This window comes from Rhipicephalus sanguineus, chromosome 10 (genome assembly GCF_013339695.2).
Source record: "Rhipicephalus sanguineus isolate Rsan-2018 chromosome 10, BIME_Rsan_1.4, whole genome shotgun sequence".
NCBI classification, from domain to species: Eukaryota; Metazoa; Arthropoda; class Arachnida; order Ixodida; family Ixodidae; genus Rhipicephalus; species Rhipicephalus sanguineus.
In genome coordinates this window covers 6,041,022-6,053,999 of record NC_051185.1, presented here as the reverse complement: position 1 = coordinate 6,053,999, position 12,978 = coordinate 6,041,022, and the positions used below count along the sequence as shown (strand labels likewise).

The 12,978-nt window shown below is 44.4% G+C and overlaps 1 protein-coding gene across 1 annotated transcript in view; it reads right to left on the bottom strand.

Annotated features, from left to right (window-relative positions):
- The window catches only part of LOC119406893 (hemocytin), a 162,907-nt gene that overhangs the window by 75,972 nt on the left and 73,957 nt on the right, over positions 1–12,978 (bottom strand). The window contains exons 43-49 of the mRNA XM_049419568.1: positions 12,393–12,534; positions 11,648–11,692; positions 8,862–9,016; positions 6,533–6,679; positions 5,637–5,793; positions 2,788–3,006; positions 1,295–1,327 (exon numbers count right to left, since the gene is read on the bottom strand). Of these exons, the coding sequence (XP_049275525.1) occupies positions 1,295–1,327; positions 2,788–3,006; positions 5,637–5,793; positions 6,533–6,679; positions 8,862–9,016; positions 11,648–11,692; positions 12,393–12,534 (898 nt within the window). The remainder of the gene's footprint in view (positions 1–1,294; positions 1,328–2,787; positions 3,007–5,636; positions 5,794–6,532; positions 6,680–8,861; positions 9,017–11,647; positions 11,693–12,392; positions 12,535–12,978) is intronic.

The following is a 12,978-nucleotide window of genomic DNA, read 5'->3' as shown; positions in this document are numbered from 1 at the left end:
AATGTCATTCTCAAGCGTGGCTCGAGGCGCGCGAGCTGCGCGCCCGCTTCGTCCTAGCGAAAGCGTGAAGCCTAGGCGAGGTTCTTCAAGAAAAACAGTTGAACCTAAATATGGATTCATCTGTGAACTTCAGTTCATATCAGCGCAACAATAAGTAAATCACGGACGTGCATGGATTACGAATACATCTCATGAAGAACAATAAAATAAACTTCCTTAAATGAGTACGAGGCTCTTTATACGAGCCACTGGGTCAGTAAAAAGTAAGGGATAGAGCATCGAGTTTTAAAAGGCGATATTCGATCCTGAGTTCCCTCGAGACCTACAGGGCTTCGGCCCCTTGATTCCGCTGTGCCAGCTAGAAGCAGCACTTACAGCAATTTTTCTCCTAAACTGAGGAACTTCGTAGCTTGATTATTCGAGTCACCCGCAGTGCGAATAGTCAATAGTCTTTGATTGGAGAGGCCAAGTTCGGGGGCTGAATACTCAATGAGATCTTCGTGTGAGCCACTAAAATTTGCAGGTTTCGGTTCATTTTCTTAGCTTTTTTTAAAACATCGATCTAAGTTGCGCAGATGCTCAGTTCCGACAGTTAACGAGCTGCTTTTTGACTAGTAGCGTTTCTGTCACCTGTTCTTGTTGGATTTTAGTCGCATTCGGTGCAGTTAAACTTCACTGTTACGGGCAAAAGATTGCTCCGTAGGCGCAAAAACGTCCCGATATTTTTGTCCTTCATATAGTGTAATCGTGCCCTAATTCGTTGTTCAGTTCTTAAACGGTATCGCAAATGTAAATGGAGCCACTCTCTTCACAGATGATCATCACTTATCAGTATTTTGCAACATAATTATGCTTCTCGATAAAAAAAAATGAGTCATCGGTATATTTTCTCACGCTGTTTAGCAAGCGTGGTGTTTTTTTTTCAAAAAGCCCTAATATCTCTAAACGTGAAGCTGTTGTATGGAGAGGGACATTACTATTCATGACTAAGTAGGGCTATTTTCAAATCTGCCCCTGGATATAATCGCAGAAGCAAGTCCTTTTGTATTTCTTAATACACATTCTTCAATTTTCTAGTTCATAAACAGTTACCAAAACTTTATATTTGATCTGACCATTCGGAACAATTACTCCAGTATACTCCTGCATATGACGTATTTCTGCGTAATTTCTTTCGCCCATCCTCTTTTTTCGCTTTTAATCGTGCGGCCCAATTGGCTAACACCTATCACACTCCGTGTATGACGAAGAGAACTTGCGTTGCTCTTAAGAGTAGCGATAAGAATGAACTCACGTGGTGGTGTTATCTCCAGCTTTCCGCCTTGTTCTGCGGGAAGAAAGAACAGTGACGATCTTAGACCAGCGAATTAAAAATAAAAGGTTGTGCCTCCTGTACTTAACGTACACATATATGATAAACTCAGGAGTACTGTGAATGCTGGCCCTTTTGCGCAGGTTCTACAGTTTACCCGGTACAAATTTCGCATAAAACCTAAAAATATTTCTCCTTTCATTGCGAATCGGAGGCATTGCAAGCTTTCTGCACCTCACCTGGTTTTGCGTTTTGCACTGCCTCCGTGATCGGCTTACCTGTGACTAAGCGACGATGTCATGTGATGACGTCATCATGTCACGTCATCTTATATGGCGTAATCATGACATCATAAATTTTGGACATCTGGGACGTCGCGATGACGTCAGGGGGTGACGTCATCGCGTGATGATTTTTTGCATCACTCGCGTTCACGCCACAAATGGTCAATTTTCGCGTTTCATGAGCCATCTAAGGTTTCACCTTAACACGGGTGCGTGCATGCTTTGTCCCGCACCTAATCTGCGTTAGGCAGTTTACCAGAGATTCCGCTATTTCCTGCATAATGAGAGACATAGACGGCCACGCTAGCCAATCGTATTTGAGGTGCACGAGAAAAAAAGTCACAGTTTCGCCGCAAGGGCGAAGCAATGAATGCGATAGCAAGGAACTAATGCTATACGAAGTGAGGCCCGCCAATGGATAGTCTCAGTTTGAACAGCGCTTCTGTTGCAAAGGCGGCCGAAGCAGCGAAGGAAACTAGCGTGCTTCAAGTGTCGAGCTGTGAAACTTGATAGTTCGCGCGCTCATCTTCTGTTTGTTCGTTTGGCGGCGTCCCTGAGCTCGAGTGACATTCGTACGCGCCGTAAATGAGCGCGGACATCACGGTGAAAGCGTGAAACATTCCTCTACCCCTCGCCACGAGAAAACCGCGCGAGCAGACAGCGGAAGGGCAAGCTTCTCCCATGCGCAAATATAAGAAGAAGCGAGCGAGCTCGCCGACGACTTTTAAATGCGCCCGTCGGGCTCCTAGCGCCACCTCGCTGGTAATGAAGAAACGCTTATTATCGCCTGCTGTCTCTGAGTCCGTCCAGCGCTAAATGGTGTGTATATAACGCTCGCCGTTAGCTACGTGGAGGATCTGCGTTTCGTGGCGTAGTGGATAGCGCCGCTCGCTGCGGGGCAAGAGGTCCCTGGTTCGATTCCGCGCTCCGGAAGTATTTTTCTGAGTTATTTTTCTTGGGGGCCTTTATATATATATATACATACTTATACATATACGGTGCATGACGGCGGCGACGGCGACGGCGACGGCAAAATCCAGCCGAGACTGTCCATATAATTGCTATCGCAATAAAAGATTGAACGGAACCGTCCCGAACGACGTTAGCCGATATAGCTTTAGCCGACATTAATTCACGAGTTCGCTGAGCCAGCAGTCGATGGAGTAACAGCGTGCTCCGCTCCGTGCTCACCGCATCCGGCGTTGTAAGGCCAGTCGCACACGAGCAGTTTCGGATTGAAGTGAAGATCGCCGGGGCACCACTTGTGGTGTGGCTGGTCGTTCGAGCAGTGGTAGAAGCGGCGGCAGTCTTGTGCGTCCGGAAACAAGCCGTTCGGTTCCGGGCAGCGGAATTCTACTTCCACGACGATTGGTCCCTCGCTAACCGGCGTAGTTGGAATTGGAGTAGTAACTGCGAAAAGTAATAAAAAACTCTTTAGGAACAGGGAAAAGTTACGAAAATATCGGCATATCATTCCAGCGAAAAATTCAAGCTAGACGCAGGTTCACGTTGACGATAATGAAATGCAAAAGCACGGCAGCACGAACAGAGAGAGAGAGAGAAGTAGATAAGGAAAGGCGGAGAGGTGAACCAGGCGCACGTCCGCTTTTCTACCTTGCACTGGGGGAAGAGGAATGGGTGTAAAAAGAAGGAAAGGGAAGAGAGAGAGAACAAAGAGTGACGCTACACCCGAGAGTGCATACTGACACCACAATTTCTCACTCAAGTATGCATAGCTCAGCCGCTAAGCTTGCCATGTGTGTTCTTCGCATGCCGCCGGGAATCCCCTGGAGAAAGCATGCGAGGTCCAAGAAGACATAAGCGAACACTTTTGCGGTGGACACCGCACGTACAACAGTTCGTCAAGCAGTGCACCAGTTATTGAAGTCAATGTTACGTGTGATATTTCGTGTAAAATGCAGCAGAAGTTCGTCAAAGACATTACCCTTTGTAACATTTTTTTTTTAATCTTACGAACAGTATGAGTAGCCCGCACAGCTGTTCCAATAAAACGAACGAATACTTGGCTGGAATTTGACCGATTGGGGCGTTTGTTTATGTCATATATTTTTCGCAGTGATATATCATTACGTAGCTTAAGACAATGATGTGTCTAGGCACTTCTCTCGGGAATGCTTAGGCGCTCATATTATTGCGCACATGATCACTGCAACGTGATAGCCGTATTTCTTCGTGCAAATTAGTATTGCGCCATAAACATTGCTGCTCCGAGCAAGCTGACTTTGGTGGCTGCATTCAGGTTACAGCCTCACACGCCGTTTACATCATCTCAGTGCGCTCACTCGCTGTGCGTTTTTGTTTGTCTGAACGCCGAAGATGAACGTTGCGAGCCGCACATAAAGAGGTACACAGAATAAAATAATAAAACTACTCTACGAAGCTCACAAAAACTGTGGTTCTGAGCCTGACGTGTGGCAATTCATTTTCATTATGTTGCCAGAATTATGAACGACGATAGAGTCACGTGCCGTCGATCTTCAGTCATAACCACGATAGGGCAAAACAAAGCAAAAATAAAAATAAAAAGATCCTGCGAGCCATCATTTGCGATGAATACACCTTTTCTGAAATCGCGCTTTTAATGTTTGCTGCCTTTATTATTTTATCTAGAGCCGATTACTGTCCGTATGATGATCTTGGCAGGACATAAATTTGTACTGTTTTGTTTCTTTGTTGATTTGAGGTTTTCCGTCGCGAATAATGAGCTCGCACATGAACAGCAGTGTTCGCGCTCTAGCGAAAACTTAAATTACGCTTTTTATCAAAAAGCCGGTAATTAGGGGTCGCGTGCGTACCATTAATTACACGGGTTGAGAATTTGGGGCGGGCGCAATTAGCATAAGCCCCTAATATAGGACAAGGAAAATACACGAGTGTGCCAGAAAAGGTTAGTATATAGAAAGCGGTGAAGAAACTACGCCGGTATTTAACTGAAGCGGCGGGTTGATCGTTATTTTGCTTGTAAAGTGCTGCGCCTCACGAAAAGGTACGTAACTGCAGCGCTCCCAGCATTTATATGCTTTGTGCATTTTGCGCTGCTCGTACTGTAGATTTACGCAATCTGTAATAACCGGCAAATCTCATCTGTAACTAATGCAGTAACTATCTCTCAGAACGTCGCCACGGTAATTAGGTCGTTCTTCAGATTGAAGCCGCCGTAGTTTCTGGGCGATTCTCGGGACGTTGTTAATAATTGCGCTTCTGTTCATAACGTCACAGAATACACCTGGTAATATTATTTAATGGCTTTTGGAGCTTCTGTCAATTAAGGGAAAAATCTTGCTTACGGAGTACGCCTCAGTTGAAAATACAATCGGCGCTATCGTTAGCTTACTGCCATAATTATGAGGTATCGTGTAGGAAAACAAACAGTTTAGACAAAAAAAAGTACATTGGCAATGTTGTAAAGATTCACTGCGGTAGTCTTAAAAATGACGTGCGCTAGTAATCCCCGTCCATATTTCTCAATTAAGGCAATATTAAACGTCTTTTCGTTGAGGAACAGCGCCGTTTCAAGAAATCAGTTGCGTAGATCTGTCGAGCATGGTTAAGCAGTAACAACGACCATCCTCTTTGACTGAAGGAATACGGGCCTTAGTGTTCCGAATTAGTGTTCAAAATATTTTCTAGTAAAGCTGCAAGTTGGGCTAGTTGGCTTTTGTTCGGCTTCGCTGGCGCTAAACGAAGACAGCACACGAAAGGTTGTGTCATCAATAAAGACAAATAACGGAAAGCAGCATCCATTTTTGTATTTTGCATTTATTTGTGTCGTAATCTTTCGTACATTAATTTCACACAACGCAGCGTAAAATGAATGTCTTGCAGAGTGACATATTTTAAAAGAAGTTGGACGCTAAGTGCCGAGAACTACGTGCATGCGTTAGTATTTATTTCCTCTTTTTATTCGAATTTTTACCAAAAAACATTATTTTCAAATATCCATTATTGGCGCAGCTATGAATTCCGTGCTTTCGGTGAGTAAGAACTGCACAAATAAGCGAGGAGCAATTGCAGCTTACCGGTAGGCCTAGGCGCTGGTTCGCATCCCAGCACTTCGAGCTGGAGGGCGATCCAGTTCTTCCAGGTGACGGGCACTATCCTCAAGTATCGAGCACTGACCGCCCTCGGGAACAACCTCGTCACTGCTGTGCTGGCGTCGAAGTTGCCCGTGAACACCTGCGTATCATGAGTCATGAGATCTGCAACAAACTTCCATGTGGAGGTTAGCCGCGCTTGTTGGTACGAAGGGGCGCGCTATAAACAGCATGAAAACGCGTCGAACATTGAAGGAAACACACTAATATTACGCAACACAGAGTCAGTGTATTTTCACTGTTAAATCAGTTCGTGGCCGTACTGGTTTGCTCATCTTATTAACCACTGATATAGATGAGTAACACTTATTTTTAGTGTTCTTTTTAAGAATCGCATATTTTGATTGCAGATGTTTGTCAATTGTTATGTGCCTTCACTGCAGATGATGCTTCGCCAGCTGCCGAGTCCGCGAAAAAGTGCTACGTGCCTTGGCTGGCCACAAAACGTACCTGTACGCTTCATACTTATTGTAACTGCGCAAAAAACGGACGGAAACACGAAGGGCGAGAAAAGGACAAAGAAGCCGCCCTTTTCTCGCCCTTCGTGTTTCCGTCCGTTTTTTGCGCAGTTACAATAAGTATGGATCATTACCAACTTGTCAGTGCACTTAGTTGGGCCAGTTGGTTCTGCATGTCGATGAAGTGGATGCGCTTGAAAGACGAGGACGAAGAAGAGACGGGACACACACTTCGTCGGATTACCAACTAGCCCAACTTACCACTCTTCTGTACCTGTACGCACGTGTAAAGGCAACAACAATAAAATGAATTCCATGCGCCAGAAGAATATAAAACGAGGCCACGGCAGGAATGCAACTTACTAAATTGTTTCCATCGGCGTCCTTGATCGTGATCCACCTGTGCGCGTTGTTGCTATGCTGTACCGTGTAGGAGGTGACCCACTGCGCGGCCTCCTCCCGACCCTTGGTTACAACTGCGGTTAGTTCGCGGGGCTCGCCAAAGTCCACCTGCGGCGTGAGAAATTAGAAAAAAAAATGGGGCGGCTGCGCACGAGTGGTGCGAAGATGAGGAAATAACGGAGCTGGTGGCGTTCCCCTCCTCCTTTCCCTCCTTTCCCTCCTTCTCACCCTTACTTCCCTTTCTCACCCCTTGATATACTATACTAGACTATGGTATGCTTTACCCTCTCCCTTCCTCCTCACCCTCGCTTTCGTTCCCATCCCTTACTATCTATACATGGCTATGCCATCTCACCCTTCTCCTTTCCCTCCTCCTCACCGTTACATCAGTCCTCCTTACCCCCATTTCTCTTTCCCATCCCCTTGCTAAACTATACTACACAAGGCTGTGCTATGCTGTGTCCTCCCCTCCTCCTCTCCTTCTTCCTCACTCACACTTCCCTTTCCCACCCCCTTGCTATGCCATACTTCGCGTGGCTATGCTATGCTAGTTTTCTGTTTGTTTAGCTTTTTGCTAACTGCTAACACTGCATATAAGGCCCAGCTTGAAAAACTGCGCTGCTGAAGTGAAGAAGCGGCAGCTCTCGTTAAAGCAGCTTTTAGGATTACAAAGGAGGCATTGTGTTATTCGGCTCATTTTACGCCATTATTTTATTTTCGGTCCTCTGCAAGACGAAGGGCTTTCTCTGTGATCTATAATTACACTTGTATTTCGTCGACAGGATCTACACACGTTGGGTATGTCACTCTACTTATCTCTTTCATTAATAACAATAATAATTGCTGGAGTTTCTCATCCAGAATCACGACGGGACAATGAGGCACGCCTTAGACACTCCGGATTAATTTTAACCACCTGAGGGTCTTTAACATGCAACCAAATCCGAACACACAGCGCTCATCGATATGTGGCCGTCATGATTCGGAATCGAACCCGCGCCCACGAACTTAGCAATGTGGCACCTCACGCGCCAAGCTACCGCGGTGGCTATCGCTTTCATTAATCATGCACTTACATCAATAGAGTTTCTTTACTTTCGCACCCGTTCCTTCCAAATTTGACGGCTAAAATAATTACAAGAATTGTGTTTTTGTTGTTGGAAGGATTTGTTAAGTTGTTTATTTTTTTTTTTTTTTTTGCAATGCCGTAGTTCTGAGCAGACAAGTTAATACTGCGGTACGGCGAGCATGGACGCTTCAAGTCTACTTTTACCACATCTGAAGTTTTTCTCATTTTTTTTTTCACGTAGACGTAAAGTTGATACATATGAATCGAAGTGCCATGTTATGCTGACGGCCAAAAGGCATCTCAACATCTTTTTCGAGCAAAGCTATATATGGCTAGGCGAAAGCAAAGTTTGTCTGTCCTATGTATGCAAAATCTCCTAGTGCGTATGTGGCACGGAAATTGGGCAACCCCCACTACTCACCACCGGTACACTAAAAATGAATGGAACGCATAGGCGGCACACACCAATTAAGGTTTCCGGACAGAGGTAAGCCAAAATTACACCATCTCCCGCTAAAAGGGACCATGAGGCGATGCGAAGCCGGACCACTTGCGCGATCGCGTTCCGTTGGCGGTCGTTGGGCATGCTACCGACCTCGGACATGCTACCGACCTCTCGTCGTGGAACGCGAAGAGGAACGCTACGCGCGTCGTGTCTTCCCTCTAGCCTGGCCGTTAATTCTCACAGGGCGAGCGGGGAATGCGGTCGACAGGCGCGCGAGAGGAGGGAGAGTAGGAGAGGAGAGAGAGGGGAAGGGGACGCGCATGCGCTGGCGCTCATTGCGGCGTTGCGCAGGAGAGAATGAGGCGCGCGAGAGGGGGGAGTGTAGGAGAGGAGAGGAGGGGGATACGCATGCGCAGTAAGGGTGGTCACGCCGCACACCACCACCACTGGATTGAACTCGGCCATAAGATGCCTCGCATCTAAATTTGAGACAGACCATTGAAGCTTTAAAGAATAATCTGTCGGGTGACAAACATCGAGGCCGCACGTTTCAGCTTTGGTCGTTACGCATCTGCACGGAGTGCTTGGACGGGGATTTCTTTTAAGGACCAGGGTTGTTTTGTCTGCGATTTGATTTTGAGTGTCTGAGCTGTCTTTACAATGCCAAAATCACAAATACATTATCGTCGATGTAAACATTTGAATCAACATGTCCTATCCAACTTTGTGAGCCCTTTATGGAACTTCTAAGATGACCAATCGAGCAGCAAACTCACCTGTAGGTATTGGTGCTTGTCGGCGACACCGGCAACCCAGCTTTTGCCGCCCAGCCTTCCCTCGTTGGCTTCGTGCTCTTCATCCCTTTCGGACGAAGCGTGCAATGCCTGTTGGTCCAGCAAACCGCTCTCAAGTCCCATTGGCTCTTGGCAGACTGTGATTCACAATAGTGACAACGGGAAACACGGAGTAATCGCTATTACGACCCAATTCAATTCAATCTTATTGTCTTTTTGATAATAAGCGTAACGTAGATTAAGGGTAATTAATGGCGGACAATTCTTACGAACAAAGAGTTCTGAGAATTTCATTTTAAAATACACTGTAGTCGATTGCAACCTATGAATAAATGTAAGGTCTGCGGACAGCCGTCACTGTCCACTACGAAAATTTGCATAGATGTCCCATCCAATTGCTTTCGCTCATTTGCATGACGTGAAGGGCCTTTCGTGTATTTCAGGCAGGCAATTTTCCTGTACAAACACGTGTTAGTGTCGCTGCTTTTCTGGCAAAAAAACGTGAACTTCCTTACAAATTTCAGCAAAGAATCGGACATCACTTCTCGGGGAGACTTAACGTTTTTTGTAGGGACGAGGAAATTTTAATTATAAGTACTCGCAGTATTTGCATTAGCAGCGAAAAAGTGCTAATTGTTACAGCGAAAACCATGTAGAGTGACTCTCACAGATAAATGGCACGCGCGCTGTAGTTCTGGGGGCGGAGCTTATATTTATTCGTAGGTTGCACATGACTATGCTTTGCAACTTATGTTAGCCTATTAAAGTAATTTGTCTAGCAGATATTTGAAGCTGATTGGCTGTGCAATACGCTCGCTAAGAAGAGCCGAAAGATTCGCCGAACAAGAATCTCTGCCTGTCTTTTTTGGTACTTTTGAGTCCTATTTTAGAATTTTGTCAAAAAAATTTTTTTGTCCGGCAGCATTAAGCTCTTGCACTTCCAAGCAAATCATAAAAATCTAGCCATCATTGCAAGTTTCCTTTCAAGAACATCATTCGATTTTCAGTTATGCAGGAGCCAGCAGCAAGCTTCTAACGGCACTAACGCTGATTATGGAAGTGCTCATAATAAGCCTGTTATCCCACGTCCAGCAATTAGGGCCTCTTTGTTCCGATCAGTACAATCTGTAATCCTATTATACTTCAAAGCGTTTCTCGAGCTGATTGTTTCGTCAGGATTACAATAGGCGACCACCGGCGAAGATTTTTTCCGTCTCCTATTATAGATTGAAACGAAATTAGATAGACGACGGAATTTGGCACTATAGCAGAACGGTGCAATTGATGAAGTGTTTTTTATGTGAACTGGAAAACTGGAAATTGCAGGTAAAAGACAGATATTTTCTGCAGTTAACTTAAAATGCTCTATTTGATAAATATCTGGTTTAACAAGACGCGATGCTGAGCTGGTTGGTTCATTACTTGAATACACAAGGTGCGGCGCCATGTAAACGAGGACGAAGAATATACGAAAAAGCAGTAGCGCCACATCGATTCACCTCGATCCACCTCGATCCACCTCGAAAAGCTTGGCTCAAAGCCATAAAATACAGCATTGAAGTACTCGCTCACTGCTTCGCATGAAACCGATTCCCACAATGCGTGTGATCTGCCGGTTTTTAGGGGCGAAGCTCCTTATAGCATCACCTGGTCGGTCGTCGCTCCATGCGGCGTTACCCCGCTGTCGCGTCTCCCGTATCATTCAATAGATGGCGCTGTCCCATAGAGATGCATGCAAACTGCAGTTGGGTGACGATATACTAGATGGCGCTGTCCCATAGAGATGTGTGCAATATGTGTGCAAAAAAAAAAAAGAAAAAAAAGCAGCGGCACCCTGCACGCTAGATGGCGTGCGGTAATCAAAGAGGCGTATCGCTTTGATTGCTGCTGGGCGAAACCACTGAACATTTCACGGTGTAACCATGATTGCTTCAGGAGCTTCGCCCAAGCTCTTCATCATTCAGCCGTGCATATGTTGTAATTTTTTTTTCTATCTTTGTCTGTGTCTGTTTTACTCTGTGTATATCTCTCTCTATTTCCTTCTCTGTCTGTATCGGTTTTTCTCTTTCTTCCCTTTCTATCTAATTCTCCCTTTCTCTCTCTCTGCCTCTTTTTACTCGTTCTTCCCTCTCCCTTTCCCTCCGCCTCACCCTCAGTTCCCTTTTCCACCTCTTGCTATACTATACTATACAAGGCTATGCTATGCTCTGCTAGCGTGCCTGTATAGCCTAGTGATTACGACGCTCACTTTCGGATCGTGGGTATGCAGGTTCGAATCTCACCTCGCTAAAAATTTTTTTTTCGTCAAGAATTCCTCTCTTTCGCTTCCTTTATATATATATATATATATATATATATATATATATATATATATATATATATATATATATATATATATATATATATATATTGGCGCACGCGTTCTTAGAGCGAAGAAGAGGGCGAAGAAAGCACGTGTCGCTTCATGATAACAATTTATCTATGACACCCGGCAAACCTCCAGCATAACAGCTCTGATGTAAAAGCCTATAGGTTGTCGTATATCTTGGACGGTGTGCCTAATTGCAGTATGCTAAATATAAAAGCTCCATAAAGCGCTGTCAAACAATCTTTTTGGAAGTAATGAGTGCATGAGACAGACTTCCAAATTGCATAGCAAGAAAAAAAATAAACCTTATACAGCTCTAATGACCAAGTGAAGTCCAAATTTAAATTTTCTTTTTAGTCAGCTAAAGCATCCAGGTGATCAGACGAAATGCCATACTCACCAACTTGTGCTCCAGGTTTCAACGTTGGTTTGACGGTAAAGGTCTCTGTAAACAAGATATATAAGTCCTACTGTAAAGGTGCTGGGTAAACATATATGTTATTCCAAGGGTGTTGGTAAACTAAAGGATTTCATTAGAATATTTCATATCAAAAATACAATATTGTTTTTTTACAAAAGCCGCTCGTGCACCACTTCATGCTCACAAAAAGTGGAATTACCAAAAAAAAATTTTTTTTGCTGAGTAAGCGATCATTTCAGCATCATTCACATTACTTCGGGCCCACAGAGGATATCTATGAGAGCTTTGTGCATCTAAGAAAGTATAGATTTGTTTAAACACACACCTAGCTTGTTTGTTGTGGCACAAAACGTCAGAATATTAGCATACATTCTTTCCATTCCTTCGTTGTCGTGTATGTTTTCATTTACCACGTTTGCATAACAATATCATATTTGTGCTCTAATATTAACCGTGGCCTCCGCGATCAGCTCCGGCAACACGCCGCGGAGGCCACGTATCAGCTAAACTGATGCAAATTTCCCATGTGATATTAAGCAAAGTAGAGATTTTCATATTTAAAAAAAGTGTTCAGTTCTACTAAACCAATATTTAAAAATGAATCGCGGATTACGAGTACGTCAATTCATGAATGCTTTTGAACTCTCGGGAGCTTTGAACGTCAATATCTAAGTAATTATTCTAGAACTATTGAACGCTGAAGAAAAAGAGAGTGATTTCTTACCGATGGCACAGACTAAGAGCTCCAGTTTCAGTGCTACTTGGTTTTCCCAGCTCCGCGGCTGAATGCGTACGAAACGGGCCTCAATAGGTTCCTCGAAGTATTGCTTGTGAAGCGAGCTTGCGTCATGGTTCGCACCGAGCATCTGCACAGTGAGTGAGTGAGTGACTGCCATTTGGAAGGTTGATTTAACGACCAATCTGTTAGTGAAAATACGGGTTTTAAAACAAACTACCAGCTAGTCGAGAAGAACCTTGGAACTTGTAGTTGTCTCAGCGCAAATCTACACATAAAAAACACTGAATTCCTGTAAAAATAATATTATGTCTGCAGGAAACCATGATATATTAATGAAACAACGTAAACATCTTAAACCAATAAAGTACGGCACTCGCATTGGAGCTTTTTATCACCTTCTTATAAAATACCACAAACGTGTTTAACAAAATGTTATTAGTTTCAAGCAGGACTGGTTGAAACGGTTGACTGGCTGCGAGATTTATTTTAACGTAAAGCTCTAGATTGCCGAGAAAGATACAGTCGGTGTAGCTGATGTATACAGCGACAGACACAAATGTAAAACAACTTC